The sequence below is a fragment of the Clinocottus analis genome, unplaced genomic scaffold (assembly GCF_023055335.1).
Source record: "Clinocottus analis isolate CAN_PGR_092001 unplaced genomic scaffold, fCliAna1.0.p SCAF_20, whole genome shotgun sequence".
Lineage (NCBI taxonomy): Eukaryota > Metazoa > Chordata > Actinopteri > Perciformes > Cottidae > Clinocottus > Clinocottus analis.
The window spans coordinates 9,847,765-9,869,721 of NW_027175932.1; the positions used below are offsets into that span (position 1 = coordinate 9,847,765).

The window sequence follows — 21,957 nt, forward strand, 5'->3', positions numbered from 1 at the left end:
AGTTATGGTGTCAAATTATACAAAAACAAAAAAATCTTCATAAAATGAGACTGCTTAAAATTATTCACCCTATAGAATTCACATAGTTTGAGGCATAATCCAGTAAAATATCAAATCATATAATACGAAGAGGTGTGTCATCGATCAAGACAGTTTCTTAGATATGGAGAAGCCACAATGATGGAGCAGTTTTGGAGCATTTTCTAGAATAATGTTACCACTGGGTGTCACGCTTCTGCTGTACTGTCGGTGAGCTCGACGATTGGCTGAAACAGCCGTCCACGTCCACGTGCCCCGGTGACGCCCCGCACTTTCCCACCATGCACCGGGTGATGTCTGAGGAAAGATGGCGGAAGGAGGAGCGGCAGATCTGGATACCCAGAAAGGAGAGGTCGCGGCGCTGTTGAAAACACAGCTGAGAAAGGGAGACACTTGGTGAGACTTGAGCTGGGACCTTTTCAAAGATACCGCGTGGCCGTGGGCTGGCTCTGCCGAGGCTGTCAACGCCACGGAGGATAAGAAAGCCGAGGTGGCGGGCCGTGTTGACAGTTAGCTTCGACTCAGCTAACGGGAGCCTGTCAGCTTCATGTGTGTCCGCTCGGCATGCTAGCGGCGCTGGAGCTACCGCCAGACTGTCAATGAACGGTGGTAGTCGCCCCACATATCTTTTAACGTTAAATGCCGTATTCTGGTGGTTCTGTCCGCTACTTTCACGTGGTCATCTCGCTTTTAGTCTCGTGACATAACATCAATGAGGCTGCATTTTGTTAATCTAATCTAGTTAGCAGGCTAATAGCTAATTGGCTAGCCCACCGGAGCACTTAAAGTGGTCCTCCAGCCAGTGGGTTCATCCGGCGACTTTCGGCAGGGCGGAGTCGCAGAAGAAGCACCTGTCAAAATCACAAGGCCAGCTGGCCAGGCGTGCGAGCAACCCAACCTGAACCCAAGTCTGCTGTTACAAATATCAATCTGTGTTATCTTAGCCTCGTCACGTCATACTTGCTGACAGAAAGCTATCCAACGCTTGCAGAAGTGTTTCTGGCATCACCTCTTTAACCTGGAAAATAAGAAATGCCTCCACCTCATACCCTCATACCCTCGTTGCTTGCCAGTTGAACCATATAGATCAATTATCAGTGTCCCATTTCGTTTTATCAGAGCTGAAATCATAATGCTTCTTTACCTCTTTGTAGGTACCTGGTGGACAGCCACTGGTTTAAGCAGTGGAAGAAATATGTGGGATATGACAGTTGGGACAAATACCAGATGGGGGACCAGAATGTCTACCCAGGACCAGTGGATAACTCCGGTCTTCTCAGAGGTAAGACGGGCAATGCTTCACCTCCTTGGGCATTAATTCACAATGCGGGCTATATTGTAAATACTGTGTGGCGTACCACGGACTGCCGTCCAGTATGGCTTCATTATTCTGGATGTAGTAACAAAGAGTTCAGAGGAAAAGGGGAACAAAAACAACATTGTTGACAAATTTCCAGAGAGTAGCCTTTTTAGGGGGTTCATAGAAAGCTCTCCAGCATACCTTTTTTTTCTTCTTCTTTTGTGTGTTTTGTGTCGTTTGAGACAGTCAGTGCAGGGTCACTTTTATAAATGCCGCCCCACAATGTGCGTTCTCTCCCTCTGTCTGCTTGCTTGTTTCTCAACCTTTCTCTTGTCCCGTCCTTACCTCTAGATGGGGATGTGCTGGCCATTAAGGAGCACCTCATCGACGAGCTTGACTACATCCTGGTCCCCACAGAGGGCTGGAATAAGCTCGTCAGCTGGTATGGATTAACCGAGAATCAGGAGCCAATTGCACGCAAGGTAAGGGTTCAGTCATTAGCATAGAGCTATAAATAGATCTCAGGTTAGAGGATGTTCAGCTCACTGCATTGATAATATAACCAGTGGGGCATTATAGCACCAGCAAAGGTGGCTTTTTGTGTTTCAGTTTAATGGTTGTGGTTAGTTATTTATATGCTGTGCTATGCTGTTGAGCTTGTGTTGGGATGAAACAGAGAAATGCATGCGTTTATGGCCATTTGAGATATCTGGCGTGTGGCGTAATTTTAAAAGGAACTTGAGGTCTGTAAAATAGCTACTCATTATAAAATAATAAAAGCCAGCCAAATGGTGCTTGGTAGCTGCTCGTTATACGTCTTTAACAAAATAATTGCAAAAAACAGTCTGGCATAAAATTTAGTTAGGAATGAAATGCTTCAGGCTTTTGTGACCATAAGAAATGTAGTAGTATATATGTATCGGTTAACTTGATTGGCCAGTTAGATGTGCCAAGATACACTGCACAGAAGCTGGTAACAGGTTAAGATGAACCTTGCATGAAAAGGAAGCAACAATTATGTTTCTAAATTTGATTCCTTAATTTCTGCCATAAGCTGCTACTATTTATTTTAGGTTTAATTAGTACTTTCACAATGGTGGAGTGGAACAAACCACTAAAAGGCTTTATGTGAGGTTACAGTTGAGTAGTTAGAGGAATAGTCCATGATGGCTCTACAACTTAACAGGACCCCCCGTATCAAATCCCCACTTCAAATCTCGCTAGTCATGGCATCATGGCTGCTAGAGGAGGTTCCTGTCCCCGTGTTCTCTCTATCATTCTCTCTCTCTCGTTCGCTCTCCCTTCCATTGACCCTCCCATTTTGCCATGTATGTCGAGGGACGTATCGAGTGGCTACAGGGTTTCTATTTTCAGGCAACGTTCTGGATGACTGAAAAGCTACATGGAGCGATCTGCGAGACACAACATGCAACAGGTTCATTATTAGTTTTCCTTTTTTCAACTCCTTTCAACCTTTTTGGAGGTTGCCATCTTGTGGTGCGGGAGGAACGCAAGCGTTAAAAAGGATTTAGGAGGATTGTAGTCTCAGGTTTGGTGCTACGTTTCCTTCCGTTGTCCTCCTCTGGTGCGATATGCCCACACCGCCGGAGTGGTCCTGCGCGTCCTTGTTTTTTGATGTAGAGGAATGCTGGCTGAGGTCACACTGAGTGAGGCAGCGTGATAGCTTCTGAGAGGACTGCGAGAGGCATACGCAGTATGGGAGGAGGAGGAGGGGGGTGGTGGGAGGGGTAAATGGATTTGGCCCGGCTCTGATTTGACAAATTCTGCCAGAGTTTGGCGTTGAGTTGGGCTTTTGCTCCGAGTTTACAAACACATGGGTGTTGTGCTGAGGTGTCGTTAGGATGGGCCCACCGGGAAATCAGGGTATGGATAGAGGAGAAGTGGGGGGGTGAGTGAGGGGGGAACTGAGTCGAGTGTGTGTGTCTGCATGACTATTGCAAATCTCAGGGACATTTGGGAAGTGTGAAGTGTGTGTGTGTGGGAGGGGGCTCAGCGGGGAAATAAATAGGCTGGGACCCCTCAGCTGTTTCCACGGGGTGCTTCTAATTTAGGCACTCTGACACTGCTCATATCGGATGAGTGGCAACCAGATCAGCAGGCTGTACTTTGTCAACCATGAGAAACAGAAGCTAGTCCAACACCAGATTTTCCCAACACTTTTCAGTGTTTGAGATTGCTAACAAATAATTAGCAAGAGGTCATGTATGAAGTATGTTGGACGTACGCAGACGTAACGATTGCATACTTACTAATTCCTATTTAAAGAATAACTACCTCATGGCTATTGTCCCATGTTGGTAGCTGTAAATGAGTCAATTTTTGTTTCATGGAGGCTGCTTTTTATTGAATATAGTGACAACAAAGATGTATCTTGTGTTTTGGCTTGTTATGTAAAAATAGTTATTTGATTATACATCTTTCTCATTAGAGCCTCTTTTGCGTTTGTAAGAACATCATGTGTTTATAGAATTTCTGCAAGTACTTGATACATATATGTAGTACATATATGTTGAGTTCTCTACATATAACAATGTATCTGAATCATCATAGTTTCATTCAGATAATATGGACAGTTATTTATATTTTCTTCTTCCCCAGGTGGTGGAACAGGGGATGTTCGTTAAGCACTGCAAGGTTGAGGTGTACCTGACAGAGCTGAAGCTCTGTGAAGACAGCAACATGGACAATTTGATCACCAGGCGCTTCAGTAAAGCCGACACAATAGGTAGGCCCGAGTTACTCTGGAGTAACTGTCGAGTTTCACTGCCAAGGAGTTAAGTTTACTTGCACCCCGTCCAATTTCATATTTTAATCCTGGATTTCCACTGTTTGAATTTCCCCTTAAGATCACTTTGAAAACAACCGTCATGATGACACACACACACACACACACACACACACACACACACACACACACACACACACACACTGGTAAGACGTTCTGTAGTAGTAATACATCAAAAGTTCCCCTTTTGTAGTTGAACAATAGTTAATTTATCTTTTCATCCCGCAAGTGGAGGTAAACTCCTGGGGATTTTTGTTCTTAATCAACAACGTTTGTTCTTAATATTCACACTTTGCTGCAGACATGATAGAGAAGGAGATGAGGAAGCTGTTCACTATCCCTGATGAGAAGGAGACCAGGCTGTGGAACAGGTACATGAGCAACACCTTTGAGCCTCTCAACAAACCAGACAGCACCATTCAAGATGCCGGCCTCTACCAAGGACAGGTAGGAACTATTTCTAATTTGAATAGTTTGACTGCCTCTGCGGGTTTCATTTCCGGGATTCAGCAAAAAGAAAATAAGTCGTATATGTGACACAATCAAGGCAGACCTGTCCAAATATGGTTTGCTATGTAGACAGTTATTATTCCTGAGCTCAGTGATAGCTTATCCTTATTTGTGCTCTGCCAGTCAGCCCTTTGAGGCCGCAGCAGACGGACACTTTAGAAACCCCCTTTTTTGCTTGGTTTGATTCTGTGTCCAACAGGTGGTCACTACCTGCAGAGGGCAGTCAAACTGATCTCAGTGCAACATTCTTCAATACCTTTTGTGCTCAATTCTATTAAATTCTCTACTGTCCAACCAGTTTCTCTCGTGGGTAATGTTTGTTAGGCAGCGATACACCTTGAAACACCTTGTTGTTAGAGCAACAAATGCAACGCAATTTAAGACGCTGATGGCAAACAGCAAAGCAGAATCTGATTTATATGAACAATAATGTGAAGTAGATTATTTAAATCCCCGTCTTTAATTTCACTTGAAAAAACTCCGGGGTTGCGTTAACACAATATGGTTCGGCCGTCCTGTGATGAGTTGGTTACAACTTCAAAACCCACAACATCTGTTCGTCGGCTGTCACGCTAGGCGCTCAACCTCTTATGTTAAGCATCTTAAACTATGCACACATGTCCTGGCATCCACCTGGTAGTCGTCTAGAGCAGACTCTGTGTAGTCTCTGTGCAGGCCCAGATTAATTTATACACCTGGCCACAATGAGCCACCAGGCTTCAGATTGCGTGTCTTTCCTGCTCACCAGCAGTAGCTGTCCCAGAGGATTGTTGAGCCTTGGGCGAATCGTCACCATGTGAAACAGTCCGGCTTCCTGTCTTTCCCCATTGTAACTTCCTAAATGCTACCAGCAGTAACTGGTTCGGCTAGTAGCATTTAGAAAGTCACCAATGTCTTTTAAGTGTTTTTTTTACCTTGGGGATATTCTAATCTTTGTTCAAAATCTGAATAGCCCATGAATTATAAAATAGTTCGATGAATACAGCTTTTTTAGTTCAAGACGTCATCTTATGTTTCACAGTGCACGATGCAAATATGTAAGCGTTTGGTTTCTTTAAACTAACGGATGAGCCCTACTTTCTCTCTGCCGTCTCCCACAGGTTCTCGTTATAGAGCAAAAGAGTGAGGATGGCTCATGGCCCCGAGGCTCCACGGCACCCAAGTGAGTGAACAGCACATCGCCTGCTTGTATTACTTTGTTGACTGAAGGAAAATGTAACCACATAAATAGAATACAATTATCATGCGGTATTCAGACACTGTTGACTTACCGGTAGATCTCACATAGGTGGTGTATTATCACGTTGCTAGAGATCTTTTACTTGGTTAGTGTGGATCGGGAAGGGTTAGTTAATATGATGTTGCACAGCTCCAGAAATCTTTGTCTTTAAAGCGTTCTAAAACACCTTTCAATAGCCGCGTTGGAAATGACGAAATTTGATTGCTACACCCTTTTTTAAATAGTTTCCCTGCTATGTCACCACAGCACCTTGTCATCTTCAACACTTTCCTGTCTTTGACGCCTCCATCCACCACTTTTGCCCTTGCACTTTCTGACCTTTTGTTGCTCACATATCCCTCTTATTTGTTTGAATTCATCTCCGTTTTATTGACAGTCGCACACCTTTATGGAACGGCTCCTTATTTTTTCTACTCTGACTCATGATCTATTCTTTATCTTTTGAAGGTCATCTGGTGCTTCCAATCTCTCTGCTTTGCCAAAGATCTCGCCTTCATCTCTCACAAACAATCATAACAGCAGCTTCAACAGCAGGAAGTAAGGCCTAGTAGTGGGTTGAGGAGCTCAGGGGTGGGTTTTGGTTGCCAAATGACAGAGATGGAGTCTGGAGCGTTGCTCAGCACAAACCTTCACATCAACACCGCCAGAATATCTTATCAAATTGGCTTCCCGGAGAAATTCCTCCAGAAATTGTTGCAGAAATGGAGTTACTTTAATTAGATCTATTTGAACTTTTTTCTCTGCTCTGCTCAATTTGCACTCTTCCCTAACTCAGTCATTCTAACCGATCAGTTTAACATATGAAGTTTGTCGATTTTAGTTTTGCACAGGTCTATCTCTGCCTGTGGTTTGTGTCTGAAAGCCATCTTGTGCTGATGCAGATTCAGCTGTAAAAGCTGAAGGCAGTGAGGGAGGGGTGTCGGGGGGCTGGCTTACGAGGGATTGATCTTTTCTTTAATTTTCTCCAGCGACAGCAGTGCTCTCTGTAAATGGCCTTCCGGTGTCTCTGGGTGCCTTACTCGGCATTTAATCTTGCTAGTTGATCGTTTGCATCTGATTTGCTACCTGACTGATTGATGGCTCTGGCCAGGGCTGCATGATTATGGTTAGCGCGGGAATGATTTTACCCACTAATTTGTGTTACAAGGTCTTTATTTCACTTTGTACACCACCTGATCCAAAATATTGTTCAAATGATAGAATGTGAACAATGTATTTGGGGCTCAAACACAAGCCTGAGACATTTACATTTTGTATTTGACATAACACCAGGGCACATATATCCAGATAACAAGATCTCCTTTAATTAACTGAATTGCTTGTATATTTAAAAGTTTAGAAGAATTTTGAAGTCTGAAGCATTCTACTTTGCTTATTGCGGTATTTTATTTTGAAGTAAAAGCCTATGAGAGATTTCTCGGCCGCCACCTCCTCCTTAATTCAGACAAGCTTTATCTGTGGGCGGGAAACAACTATTTGCCAATGCATAGGACACCAGCAAAAGAAATGCACCTGATCTGGTTCAACATAGCGTCCGCATACAGGCTGCTGTGGTGGCCAATCAAATATGTGTAAGTAGACATTCCTGGTAGACGACTACATCACACGAACTGCGTATTTCTACAGTTTACCTCACGACTGCATCAATGAAACATTAACTACTTGATGCCATGGTAGCTTTATAGAGTTATAAATGTCTGTTTTGTGCGCCCGTGTTCTCATGGTTCTGTTACTCAAACTGGATGAAACAGTCCTGCATCCTAATTCATATCTCAGCAATACGCCCACAAACAACGCAGACCCTTGCGTTGTTTGAACACATCTTTCAGACTGAACTTAGCCGCACTCTTTTTTAGTAATTACAAGTTTCAAGTGATAAAATATCTCGTATTTACTGTATTTTGGGGACATCTGCAAGCAGGAATCTTTGCAACTGTTTGCTTATCTTTAAAACCTATATATCTTAAACCAAGCGGGACGCTTTCGGTTGTTCTTTGACTCTTTCCAAATGTGGCCTCCTTAAGATTTAACCGCCCACACATCCTTATCTTTACTCATCTTGGTTTGGAAACTGCCGTACCACATGAGGAGACCATGTGAAGTGTGCTGCTGTGAATCATTCAAAAGTTTGAGCTTAATCATGCAGCTCAGGTACAAGTCTACATTCTCTGAAGCTTTACTTTTCTAAACCATGTTATTAAAACAAGAGGCGGAGGTGAAGCAAGCACCTGGTCAAATCACAGAAACAACTCCAATATCAATTAGTCAGTAAAGATTTCTTGCCGAGCCAAAAATGAATTGCTCACTTTTCAACTTTCAGTTTCTGTTTTCTGAAAATGTCTCCCGTTTCCTGTAACACAGGTTGTGGTTTATTACTAAAGCACTGGGATCCAGAGGCTCCAGCAGCCCTCTGCTAGAGAGCACTGCTCGACTGTGGGTGGAGCTTTTGCCTGTGCTGTCTCGTAGACTTTACTGTCCCCTCCCTCCACCTCATGTGTGTCATTTACTGCATGCTGGAATCTGTCTGTGTCTGTCTGTGTGTGTGTGCGCGTTTTAAATAAAGACTCTGATACTGTTGGAAAGCTGAAATAACAGCTACAGACTTGGCTACACCCGGAAGAATATAAATATTGAAAAAGGAAGCAGGGTGAGCTACACTCACTATATGTTCCAGTACAATACTCCTACCTTGTACTTTCCATTTGGGAGTGTAGTTACACATTATAATTTTACAGCTCTGCATTATATTGTTTGATAGCAGTGGCATCTTTCCCTGCGCAGAGTGGGTGACTTGGGGAAATTGGATCTTCACTCCCAGCAGCCCTCCTGTCCCTGATTCACTGTAGTGCCAGAGCTGTCGTTTCCTCTGAATTATGCATGGAGCCTCCTTTTTTTTTTTTTTTCCTTTCTCTCATATGAAGCATTTCCGCATTACGCAACACTTGTCTTTTTGATTTTGCGGTTTTGGTCTGGTTCGTTTAGCCTCAGCAGCGTTGCTCTTTAACAGCAGTAAGTTTCAGCGTCTTACGATGTCCCCTGACTCTGGCAGGCAGTCTCTCTCTCTCTCTCTCTCTCTCTCTCTCTCTCTCTCTCTCTCTCTCTCTCTCTCTCTCTCTCTCTCTCTCTCTCTCTCTCTCTCCCTCTCTCTACCTCCCCTCTCCCTTGCTCATCGCGATGCACACGTTCCGCAGTCCAAGTGACCTTCAGAATACATTTCATCTGCTCCTCGCCTGTCTTCACACACTTGCATACCGGTCTTTCCTTCAGAGTTTTCTCAGCTTATTTATTCAGACCCCTCCCTTTTTAAAAAGCTTTCATACAGACAGCCAGGACATATTAAAGATGATGAAAGAGGGAGTGTGTGTTTGAGGGATTATAACAATGTCACAGGGTGTAATTTTAACTGGGAGGGGTGGGGAAATGAAAGCACAAGTTGTGTGTTAGTGTGTCGAGACGTGAGAGATGGCAATATAAGTGTGTAAGAAAAGAGGTTAAATGGTGGCATGTCGGCATGAGTGAACGTGTTAATGTGTTTGTATATGTGCGTTGGAGAGAGATGCTAAAGAGCCAGGCCTGTGAATACTGCAGCCTCAGCTGGATGCAGTGGATCAGCTGCTCCCTCCATCCCCATCTCATTTCTCTTCTGTTCCCCCCCCCATCCCCGTGCTGTCCGCCCCTCCCCCTATTCTCTCTCCCTCTCCCTCTCTCTCTTTCTGTGCACCTCTAGCTTCGGTAGCAGTAGTCTTGAGCATCCTTGCTGCTGCTGATGCTGCTATAAATATCTGCTGGTAGCCATAGAGTGGCAGAGAGAGCAGGCAGGCCAGAGGGAGGAGCAGAAGACCAGAGGACAGGACAGGACAGGGGGAAGAGATCTGAGGCAGAAAGGATAACGAGATGACAAGCGGCCGAGCTCGAAAAAGAAGAAGGGGGGAGAAGAGAGGAAAGGAGCTGCTTAGTTAGCTCTAAGAAAGAGGAAGAGTGTGTTTTTGTGTGTTTATGCTTCCTGTGATTTGATTATTGGCCTGGCTGGACTTGGAAGTCAAATTGTAGGGCTAAACTTGGTTGGGACTGTATTCTAACAGCTACTGGAGCTGCACTGGGTTGATCCGAGTTAACATGCCAATAGTGGAGACGGGAGCTGGACTGTCTGACGCGGCCCTTTAAATGCCAGGCTTTGCATGCGCCGGACCCTGAACCGAGCCCGACCAGAACCACATCCAGGCTGCTGGTCGTTCAGTTTTGTACGGACATGCGGGCCGGCATGGGCCGGGGCGGGGCTGAGATGTCATGCTCCTCTGTTGCTGGTGGTGCCTGAGGCCAGAGGCGGTGGAGCTGGAGAGCAGGAGGGTGGACCACCGCGTGCTGAACTGCGAGGCCAGTGCCTCCACCGCCATCACAGCTGTTTCCCTTGACCAGTGGGAGCCAGAAACAACCAACACTGCTTTGCAGCCCTCCCAGAGGTCTGCTGATTGCTGCAGTTGGGGAGGCCTAGCTTTAACACTTGGATTGCCTAGGAAGCCTGAGAAACTGGTTTGGGGGGGTTGATAGATCTGGATTGTAGTTTCTTTTGTCGAAGAGGAATTAGTGGAAACTGAAGCTGCATATTTGCCTGGTGGTATTTTGTGTGTATTGTTAAGTGTGTTAACAGCTTCATCTTATTTAGCTTAACATAAATGTAGCATCATTATATTTGTTTGCAATAGGATGTTCGTGACCTTTTCTTTACTTGTAGCAGTTTAATAAACCCCATTCAAACTTATATAACGTGCCCGTTTGTGCTTTTGTATGTTTATTGCACAGTGTGAAGAATTCAAGCTATAGTCTACCGTCCTACCACCCTTACAGCAACAGCTATGACTACTCAGACCAGAGCAGGCAGAGTGAGCGCTCGGGCCTCTGTGGACTCTCCAACCTGGGCAACACCTGCTTCATGAACTCTGCTGTGCAGGTAAAAGCATGCCTTTAGGGAACTATGCACAGGAGGTATGGAAAGTTATTCTAATTCTTCCTAAGTTTGTTCATTAAGTCTAAAAGAACCAAGGTTTGTGGTGCCTTCACACTGATAACACATACGATGACACATTTTCTCAAAAAGTGACTGCACGCCTAAATCCTCTGCTGATGATTGTCCTCTCCTGCTTTTGCAGTGTTTAAGCAATATTCCTCCTCTGACGGACTACTTCCTTAAAGACAAGTACACAGAAGAGATGAATGAGGACAACCCGCTGGGCATGAAGGGGGAGATCGCCAAAGCCTACGCCGAGCTGATCAAGCAGCTGTGGTCGGGCAAATTCAGCTACGTCACCCCAAGGCCTTTCAAGGTGACTACCTGGGAAAACTTGAATCGGAAAACATTGTACATTTTTGTTCAGTAATTTTAGTTTTGTATATTGTCACAACGTAAGCTGTGCACTGTGTATACATTTTGGAAAGAAGAGTAAAAATGGAGAATAAAAAAAGTTGGAGATGAAAGCAAAAGTATGCCACACTATCATTCCTAGTCTGAAAGATACCAAGTAGGAAATGAGCAGAGCAAGAATAGCTTCACGCACCGGTGTCAAAATCTGGCAAGTGAAGGGTTTTAAAGCTCAGGTATCACCAGTTTCAATCCTTAAATAAAAGATTTAACGAGTTGAAAATTACCACGTTGATATTATTAGTTTGTTTGAAGGCTTTCACAGAAATGTGAGGGCTAAATCGATGTCTGGTGATGAAGTTCCAAACTAAACCCTATGTCCTAGAAAGCACCAAAGTATGTCAGCATACACTAATTTAATTTGATATATGTCTAATGTAAGAAAGTATCCCAGTTTGTCTTTTTTCTTCTGTTTTTGTACCTTTTTTTTTAGTTATTTTCTTTTTGTGTGTCTTCCATCCTCCAGACCCAGGTGGGCCGCTTTGCCCCGCAGTTTTCGGGCTACCAACAGCAGGACTCTCACGAGCTGCTGGCCTTTCTCCTGGACGGCCTTCACGAAGACTTGAACCGCATCAGGAAGAAGCCCTACATCCAGCTAAAGGACGCTAAGGGCAGGCCTGACAAGGTGAGATCCAAAAGGCTTTGCAAATGTGTTAAACTGTCTATCTTAGAGTATTTTTATGTTTGTTTTTCATGTTTTACACACTTTTATATTGCTAATTTATGTTTCGCTGTTCATCCCAGGTGGTGGCAGAGGAGGCGTGGGAGAACCACGTCAAGAGAAACGACTCCATCATTGTGGACATCTTCCACGGCCTTTTCAAGTCCACCCTGGTGTGTCCTTTGTGCTCCAAAGTCTCTGTGACCTTTGATCCTTTCTGCTACTTGACCTTGCCCCTTCCCATGAAGAAGGAGCGGACTCTGGAGGTATACCTGGTCAGACTGGACCCTCTGGCCAAACCCACACAGGTAATGCGCAATGCCTGGCCGGGAAAGCAGCTGAACGGCACTGAGTGTTGTACCCTGGAATCATGATTTTGTGTCATGCGTTTCCTTTTCAGTACAAGCTGACCGTGCCGAAGGTGGGCTACATCTCTGACCTGTGTACCTCCCTCTCCAACCTGTCTGAGGTGCCGGCTGAGAAGGTATAAACATCACAGTCAGCTCTGCTCCGGGCAGCGATGATGCTGACATCTCTGCAGACAGCACCGACCAAAACAGTGCATTCTGTTTTCCACTGTGTCTGCTCTCCCAGCTTCAGCAGCTAGAGGGGAGATGTGTCCAAAATATTTAGCCTGCTATACCAGTGTACTCAATATAATTTGGAATTGGTTCAATCTGCTGTCACCTTGAACAGTCTTTTGACTGCGTTTCCCTTCCACCTCCCCCAGATGATTGTAACCGACATCTACAACCACCGTTTCCATCGAATCTTCGCCACCAACGAGAACCTCAGCAGCATCATGGAGAGAGATGACATCTATGTGTGAGTGTCGTTGTCTCAAGTTTTGAGTCTGAATTCAAACTGAATTTAGGTTTCGAAAACATAGATTTGCTTTTAGCTTAAATGACAATGTAATTTGACAGGTTCAGCGTCTCTTTTATCAAAACCACATCATTCATTGGTTTAAATGCATCCTGGTACAAATCTATCGACTGTTTTGACTTTATTGCTGAAGGTTTTGCAATTTCACAAATTTAAAGAGTAGAATTGTTGGCTGTCGACCAGTTTAAATCGCTTGATTTGCCAAGTACAATAAATATGCAGGAGCAAGGATTTCACGAACACAGAGCATATTCACTGACTTCATAACGGACCACACTCGTCCCTGCAGATTTGAGTTGGCAGTGAACAGGGTGGAGGACACGGACCATGTGGTGATCCCGGTGCACCTGCGGGAGAAGTACAAACAGTCGGGCTACAACCACACCAGCACGCCGCTGTTCGGACAGCCCTTCCTCCTCGCCGTGCCCAGAACCCTCAGTGAAGACAAACTCTACAACATGCTGCTCCTGCGCCTCTGGTGCGTCTGTGTGCCTCTGCGTTTGATCGTAGGGTCATCGTTGAAGATGGATTCTAGCCCATTGCTTCTCCACTTTGATGGCAGCTCGTCTCCGAGCCACTTTGACCGTAAATATAAATGGTTTTGTGTTTGCAGCCGGTTTGTGCGATCTTCAGTGGAGGAGGAAGAAGAGGATTGTGAAGAAACACAGCCGCCCAAACAACACGCTGTCAACGGTAACGGCACTAATGGACTGCCGGAGGAGGGGTCGCCGAGTGAGTGCACAGCCGCCTCCACACTCAGACGTGTTTAGTCAGATACTTTACCTGTAACAGTTTTGACCTTTTTTCCAAATGTCTCGCTTTGTCCCACATAGCATTTGCTATTGAAAGTCATTTCTCTTCAGAAGCAGCCACGGCGCTTTTAAAATACTTTCTGTCCTCCCTCAGGCGAGATGGAGACCGACGAGCAGGACGACGAGTCCAGTCAGGATCAGGAGCTGCCCTCTGAGAACGACAACAGCCAGTCTGAGGACTCTGTGGACAACGAACTGGAGAACGGCGTGGTCGGCCCACAGAACTCCACCAAAGGCCAGCAGACGGCGGGGCTCAACAGGAAGAGACTTTTTACATTCCAGTTCAATAACATGGGAAAGACGGACTTCTCCCTCATCAAGGAGGACACCAGGCAGATCCGCTTTGACGAGGGCCACCTCCGACTCAGTGGTGGGAACTGTGGGAATAAATCCTCACATTATATGCTCTAATTAAAAAAAATAGATTTTGGATTTGTCCTCTCAGATTCAATCATTACAGAGGTTATTTATTGAGTGTCATTGGAACTTCGTATTCATATTTTCATGGGGGATATTTTATTTTGTGGCACAGAAAAGTAAATTAATAATTTTGTAAACGGCAAGATAAATGACCTTGTGGATGTGTGGAGGACATTACTGATTAATTATAGTAAAAATAAAATATGACTCATCTAATTTGCGTATCTACATTCTTTCTTTTGACAGACCGCTCTTATCTGTCCTTGGACTGGGAACCGGAGATGAAGAAGAAGTACTTTGACGAGACTCTTGTCGAGGTAAAGCCAACATCAGGAGACAATCTCTGATACAGATATCCAAATCTACAATATTTATACAGCTCAGCAGCTGGTACATTTTGTTTAGTATGCGCACCGTGTCGTGTACAACAAGTGCAGTGTGACAAAATATGGCACTGTGACCCAGACGGGAGCAGCAGGAAGTTTCGGTCACAAGCAACGACTGTTTTGTAATGAAAAAGTCACAGATGTAATGTCTGCTGCTGCCACACCTTGCTCATTATAAGATGGGCTGTTTGTGGCTAAAATTAATATGTTCCTCTTAGATTTTAAATAACATGAATTTAATAACTACAGTATTTTATTTTTATACATGAAAATTATGCCTATTTTACGGTAGACACTTTATTAGTCTGTGTTTTAACTGTAGAAGCATTATGACTGCACAAAAAGCTCAAGCACAATCCACGTCCATCCAGTGAGACACAAGGGGACGAGGAGAGCGGTGGTCTGACAGCATATTTGTTTGTGTGTGTCTGGGAGCAGGACTTTGACAAGCATGAGAGCATGGACTACAAGCCTCAGAAGAAAGCTTACTTCAAGCTGAAAGACTGCATTGAACTTTTCACCACGAAGGAGAAACTGGGAGCAGAGGACCCATGGTGAGAAACGCCGCACATTCGAAACGCGCCGAAAGCAAGGAGGGGACGCTGCCTCTCAGCCGAGTCGTTTGTTTAACTATGTTGTGCGTCCTGTCTCGTAGGTACTGTCCAGACTGTAAGCAGCACCAACAGGCCACGAAGAAGCTGGACCTGTGGTCTCTGCCGCCGGTGCTGGTGGTCCATCTGAAACGCTTCTCCTACAGTCGATACATGAGGGATAAACTGGACTCCCTAGTTGATTTTCCACTCAGGTACGCACACGCGCACACACGCACACGCGCACACACGCACGCACACACAATGCTGTAAATCCCTGCAGCAGGACACTGCCTCGTCTGTTTTACTTCATCCACAGTACGTGTAATTGTTTTTTTAGAATATAAATATGACATAGAAGACATATTATTTTACTTTATTATTTTAAGACATGAAAGTATTCAATGTTTTATACATTGTGTCAGTATTTGGAGCATAGTGACAGAAACTAGAGATTGCTGATTGATTTGAATTTGCAGGTTAAGATGTTAGACATCAGATATCCTTGCCAGCCAAAGCATCATTTTATTTATATTGCTAAACCGCAAACATCAATTAAACAGTTGTTTTTTGTACCAAACATACTCACAAGTGTGACTTCTTCTACTGCTTGCACTGCAATGTTTTGCCATTCGTTAAAGCTATTTAGGGCCTCGGCTTCTTTTAGTCGTCTGAAATACCTCATAAACCTTTATAATATTGTAGTACTACTGTATACTTATGGTACACAATGTGATGTGTTTCCTGCAGAGACCTGGACATGTCTGAGTTCCTGATCAACCCCAACTCCGGCCCCTGTCACTATGACCTCATTGCTGTGTCCAACCACTACGGCGGGATGGGTGGAGGCCACTGTAAGATACAGCACTCATATTTGCTGAGCAATGTCCGACCGCTATGTGTACACTTTGCAGCATTATCAAGAAACGCGCTGCTGTGCAAATATATTATTCATCACGTGCCTGAAACCCAGTGATTGCAGCAGGCCATCGAGCTGATGTAAACATAAGTCATGACTAGTGTTGGAGTTTTGTTTCCCTCTGAAGCGCACCACAAGTTTGCCCTCAAGGCTTCTTGACCTAAATTCTGAGTTTGCGTCGCAATTCTGTCAAACAGTGACGTACTGATTGATGCTTTTTAGACATGAATATGCACAAGCTGTCAGTACGCGACTCTGTAACCTTCCCAAAGTGTTTCATAATACAAACGGTGCGAGCACAGCGCCGCACACACAGTTAAAGTAAAACCTGTGTAATACTATGTTCTTGTCTTTTGATCCCGTCCTGCTCAGACACGGCGTATGCCAAGAACAAAGACGACGGGAAGTGGTACAACTTTGATGACAGCAGCGTGTCTCCCGCCAACGAAGATCAAATAGTGGTGAGTGTCCTCATTGGCAGAAGCCCGACAACCGCACTACTGTATATTTATTCATCAAAGGCAGTTTTGCTGGACAAAAACTTGGATGGTTCATTTCATCAAAGTGATGCTGTACTTATGTTGTCACTAATTGGGATTAATTATTAAATTGGAGGATTTGTCAAAGACATCCAACTGTGCTGATACTCCCAAAAGAAAAGCACTAATAAGGACCTGCTTTGTGTGTATTTTGTTGCTCTTACTGCTCTTGGACAGTTCTTGATGTACAGCAATTGGGAGTGCTCACAATCAAATGATGTGAAGTCTTATTAAGATGTGTTGACAGCAGGGGAGGTTGAGAAAGTTTGAAAAAGCTTCTTTCACCTCACTACCCACCGACGATTCCACTAGACACACAGCTCCGACGTTAATTAGTTTGTCGTGTTCACGGCACAATCACAGCTAATGACTTAGAGGTATTAAACACCGTCTGCTATTTGGAAAATGTGTCGAGTCCATACAGTCATGGAGGAAAATAGTAAAAATGCGTGACTGTGTTTGACTGACGCTCACATTCATTCACTAAAATCAATGTAAAATATATAAACATGAATTGCTACTGGCCGATGTAGTGAGATACATATTTGGTACTGATGCTGCTTGACATGCAAGAAAACCTCTGTAATGAAAAGACTAAAGCACACTGTCTCTAATCCTTCAGCTTTTCCTCAACCAACAGATTTGTCATTTGTTTTAACCAGTAACCAGTGGTGTTCCCACAGCAGCTTTGTGTTGGCTCTTGCGGTCGGCTGTAATTATTGCAGCATCTTGTTGAGTCATTGTCAAAGGATAGAAGGTCGTTATTGGAAGTAGAACGTGGAACTTCAAGGGAATTGTGCAGCAGTGAGTTTTATTTGTCTGTGGCTAGCTCATGTTGTTCCTCGCTGTCTTTCTCTCAGTCCAAAGCCGGCTACGTGCTGTTCTACCAGCGCCAGGACACGGTGAAAGGCACTGGCTACTTCGCTCTCGACCGCGAGGAGGAGGAGGGAGAGGAGGACGAGGACGAGGAGGAAGGAGAAGATGGGGAGACAGAAGGCGACGAGAGGCAGGAGAGAAACACCTCCTCATCCTCTCAAGGGGCCTCTTGTGCCGCCGCTTCTGCCGCCGCCGCCGCCGCCGCACAGAGTGACGAGGAGGACCTGAACGAGAACCGCCGAAGGAAGAACGACAACGAGCAGGCCGAGGAGGAGAAAGATGAGGAGGAGGAGGAGGCTCCCAATCGAGACGTAAACATGAAAACCAACTGAGGCGACCGAGGACACAAATACATGGAGAGAGAGAGAGAGAGAGAGACGAGGATCTTTCCATCCAAAGCCATATGGACACACAGCATGGCAGCGGGCGCCACCGGCCCCACCCGGCGGCTCGGACTCGGCCGCTCGACAGGCCGAGCCACCGCGGGGGCGACGGCTGTTAGGTCGGGGAGCTGCCGCGGTACGCAACTCTTAAAAAATCAGGGCCCTTCTCTGTGGTTGGATCACTGTGTGTGTGTGTGTGTGTGCGTGTGCGTGTGCCTGTGTGTAAATTGTGCGTGAGTGTATCGTCACGTCCATTCGTTTAGGTTTTGCTCACCTGCTCTCTGTAAAAGAGTCACTGATCGACATTGGGGGCAAATGGACGGCGTCGCGCTCTCAATCGCTCGATTTTTTTTTTTTTTTAATATATATAATAATTATTTTTTTGAGAGCAATGCATTATTAGAATATCATTTAGGCCTTGTAAATATTTTAAACACTGAATTATATCAGGTTTTCATTGCGCTGAAACATTTTGAACTTGCACAATCACCAACCATCCACCATTTTTTTTATGTATTATTGCCAGACATACTGCAATTGTGTACCATAAACGTCTCTCAGAGGCTTTCGGAAGCTGCCTTCAGTCAGCCAGCAGTGAGACGCGTGTACAGTCTAGACTTCACGTAGAGAAGTTCTGCTCATAGATGGTTTTATAAAGTGTCGAACAGCCAAACTGTCTTAGCTTTGTGCTGCTGCTGCTGTGAAGTTGCATTTTTAGACAGATTATTAGTGTATCGGCATGATCTTTAGCTATTTTTGGCCTCTGTTGATCATTTGTACTTCTGGAAATGAAACAGGATTTAGAAGTTATCCAGCTGACATTAAAAGAAAAAAAAAAGCTAAACAGATTTTACTTTGCACATTTTATCTGCAAAACATAAGTAGAACATGTTTCACTCTGTCTTAATAAACTCAACATAATATGCAGGGATTGCAACAAATGTCTGTTTAAAAGTTAGCTGGCAGACTTAAATCCTCCGCCACAAATCTCCTCATCAACTCTCCCTCTGAGCTGTTCACAGGTGGTGTTTAAGGCTCTACCACGACCCTCTCTCTCTGTCTCTTGTCTCATATTCAAGGCACTGTGAGATTAGGAACATTGGTGACTTCGGCAACATCAGATGGATCATCTCTTGTTTGGAATCACCTCGGCCTTAACTCTTAATCTCAGACCGGTCGCCTTTTTTTTTTTTTTTTTTTGTGCACATAACAAATTGCACCCTCTTTTTCGCACGGCCCCTGCGCGCACCAACATACGCGCACACGAATGTCCGTCTCGTCTGTCTGCTCGTTAACATCGCAGCCATGTCGTCGCGCCGCAAGAGGGCCAGAATGTAAGCTGAATGGTATGAACACTGACCAGATGTATGTGGGAGATGCCTTTTTTTTAATTTTTTATCTTTTTATAGGGCCATTTTTTTCTTTTTTTTCTCCAAGGCTCCCTATTTTGGTTTGGTTGAATGTGATGGTAAAGGGTTGTTGGCCTTTGGTATCATCTGCGTGAGGCGGGGTGGGATGCTTCTTTGTGGTCCTGAGCTTCGAGGGAGAGAAGGAGGAGGGACAAAAGTGAAAAGTGGGGTGAGTCTGCCTAAAAGGCCCATCAGCTTTTGGGATCATGATACAGTGAAAATATTTTGTGGCAGATTGTTGCAGGATATTCCTCCATCAATGTGACTCATGATGAAACTATTCTCCATGGTGGAGTGTTATGCTTTTCTTTTTCTACCCGTTCTTCCATTGTAAACAGCATTAGCGTCCCTGTTGTTGCCTCAGAATATTAGATGTGTACCATGCCTTTCTACGAGCGTCTCTGTGCTTCGACTTTAGCCGGCTAGGTTGCCTCAGCGCCGCCTTGCCCTTTGGGCGACTCACCCGACCCCGACCCCGCCATCCTGACTGAGTGAGATGTGATTGCTACTATAGGCTTATACAATACTGTACATAAGAGTTCACTCTGTGAGTGCACATTTGATAAAGTTTATTTATTTATATGTAAGCATTTAATAATAAACAGACAATATATTTAAAACCTTGGCAAGACCTGACATGTCTGCGGGGGAGATGTGGCTCGAGTCCACGCGTACACACTAGCTGGCAAGCTCTTGCCTTTGCTCTTGTCAAGGAGGGAATATTTTTCAAGAAAAAAAAAAAAAAAAGGATGGCTCTGTTGTTTTGGGACTTTTTTTGTAATACAAATAATCCAGACATCCTTGCATGACGACATATCGAAGGGGTTCCAGGTTTGGCTGCACTTGAGTTCACTTGGGTTTACATTTGAAATGTGCATGTGTATTTATACACAATCTTCAATAAAGTTGTGTAAAGCTTCCTTCGGCTCCAGGGTTTCCTTCTCTGTGCACTGCAGTGCCTCCTCTGTGTGTCTCCTTTCCTTGCCCGACTGTCTCTGAAGGGTTCCACTGTGTTCCCTTCCTGAATAATGTAAGGAACACATGTTGGTTCTCACGTATTCACTATCAAAGTTAAAGAGACATACCGAAAGAGGGTTATTTTTAAAAATGAGAATTGAATTCTTGCAGCTTACATTTCCCTTAAAGATTTACAGGCACATTCAGCCCCTCTGAATCATTGAGTTGTCGATGAAAACCAAGCCTTTCATTTCACGTATCGCTCTTTCTCTGCTCCAGTGTGAGGAGGAACACGGTGTTCTCTCCGGGTTCTGACGGGTTCTCCTGCCCTCACAGCTGGGAGGTTCCCCAGAGCAGCGGCTCATCCTTTTGACCAATGAGGAGCAGGAGAAGAAGATCCAGCTGTGTGCGGGACAGTGGCTCACTCCCTCGGAGAAAACTGAAACCAATTTACCAAGTTGAATTGAGGTCGTTAGGACTTGGACGTAGATGTTAATGTGGAGCAGAGAAATCCCACGTTCATTTCAGAGTTGTGCTTACCAGGAAGTCATATCAACAAGCTGATGATTATTACCGACACGCAGCAGGATCAAACCTCTGCATCACTTCAATCATTTGCTGCTCCATCATTTCCTTCACATGGATATCTTGTCTAATACTTCTCATGTCTAACAGCTCGGGAACAGCTTCATTAAAAACCCTCCGTGTTTGAACGCGACCAGCCGAGGGCGCACTCTGGTGGTGTTGGGGGTGAGAAAAAAAAACCCGTCAGAGTGAGACCTCCTCGTTTTCTCTGACCTCCGCTCGTGCCGACACCCGTCCTGACGTTCCCCGCGAATTTTATCCACGCCGCTCCGCCAAATCCACTCATTCTCCACACCTACCTGACATGCGGCATTTTTCGTGGGGGAGAAAACTCGAGAGAAACCCGCGGCTCTTGCCAGTGTGGACTGGACCGGTGCGCGGTTTTTGTGTCCGGAACCGAGCGGTGTTTAGATGGCGGGACAACTTTTCCTCACGACGCAGAGACAGGAACAGACAACAATAGATTATAAAACAGACTGCTGCAGTTCAAGCTGCAAGGTGAAGCCTGGCAGACGACGTGGGATTTTTTTTTTTTTTGCCACTTTCTCACATCCAACAAAATCCCGGTAATATTTATACAACGCGATGCGTTTATTGTGACTTTTTGCTAGTCTGTCTCGTGTGCTTCATAACGCAAACAAAATAGTATAAATCAATTGTTTGTCTTTCGACACTTAAAATAGATGACTTTTATTGTAGTGTTATTTCAAATTGCTTGACATTGTGATGCGTTCATGGGGATCTTTGCACGCGTAATGTGTTTTTTTATTTTATTTTTATGTCTGCAGCATTTTTGCATAGCCGAACTTCGCTCGGCTCATTCGTGTTATGCTGATTTTACTGTTTAATGTCATTATGTAAAAACAACATTAATGCCACAATCATTTTATTGTTATTTTTGCAATGTGACAAAGCGATGCGGGTCGCCTGTGCCGTTCAGGAGCCGTCCTCACCTGCCTTATGCCATTTTCACCGAGGTCATCCGAGGAGAGAGCAGCGGGTGCAGGAAATGTCTGAAAGGTACAGGAGGTGCTTCCCCCCCCCCCCCTCTCTCTTTCTTTCTTTGGGTGGGGTTTTTTGTCTGTGGCTTTATTGCGGCCACGTTTTTTCTTTTTTCTTTTTTACGCGCACGCCATTTTTCTCCCCCGTGCGCTTTTACGCACAGCGACACGGAACCGAACGGAGGGGATTGGACATGGAGAGAAGAGGACAAAAGGCGAGGCG

At 44.9% G+C, this 21,957-nt stretch overlaps 1 protein-coding gene across 8 annotated transcripts; it reads left to right on the forward strand.

The window, feature by feature from the left end:
* The first annotated feature begins 340 nt into the window (after positions 1-340).
* Positions 341-20,111, forward strand: LOC137791353 (ubiquitin carboxyl-terminal hydrolase 15-like). 8 transcript variants are annotated; one of them, XM_068586223.1, is made up of 22 exons: positions 341-435; positions 1,194-1,321; positions 1,691-1,821; positions 3,959-4,085; positions 4,447-4,592; positions 5,756-5,817; positions 6,343-6,432; positions 10,696-10,843; positions 11,043-11,216; positions 11,778-11,936; positions 12,056-12,280; positions 12,373-12,456; positions 12,703-12,797; positions 13,147-13,335; positions 13,471-13,589; positions 13,764-14,039; positions 14,336-14,406; positions 14,914-15,029; positions 15,131-15,280; positions 15,816-15,919; positions 16,357-16,445; positions 17,384-20,111. In XM_068586223.1, the coding sequence occupies exons 1-22, from the start codon at positions 347-349 to the stop codon at positions 17,729-17,731; spliced, it is 3,120 nt and encodes a 1,039-aa protein (XP_068442324.1). In that variant the 5' UTR covers positions 341-346; the 3' UTR covers positions 17,732-20,111. The 8 variants fall into 8 exon arrangements, with proteins under 8 accessions (XP_068442324.1, XP_068442325.1, XP_068442326.1 ...); XM_068586224.1 differs by having other exon boundaries at positions 10,741-10,843; XM_068586225.1 differs by lacking the exon at positions 6,343-6,432.
* Positions 20,112-21,957: the final 1,846 nt, after the last annotated feature.

What these genes read in the sequence shown, in the direction of transcription:
- LOC137791353 (XM_068586223.1), top strand. Translation starts at nt 347, where the DNA reads ATGGCGGAAGGAGGAGCGGCAGATCTGGATACCCAGAAAGGAGAGGTC. An exon ending in CAGTAAAGCCGACACAATAG is followed by an intron (nt 4,086 to 4,446) that starts GTAGGCCCGAGT and finishes ACTTTGCTGCAG; the next exon opens with ACATGATAGAGAAGGAGATG. An exon ending in CTGAGGTGCCGGCTGAGAAG is followed by an intron (nt 12,457 to 12,702) that starts GTATAAACATCA and finishes CACCTCCCCCAG; the next exon opens with ATGATTGTAACCGACATCTA.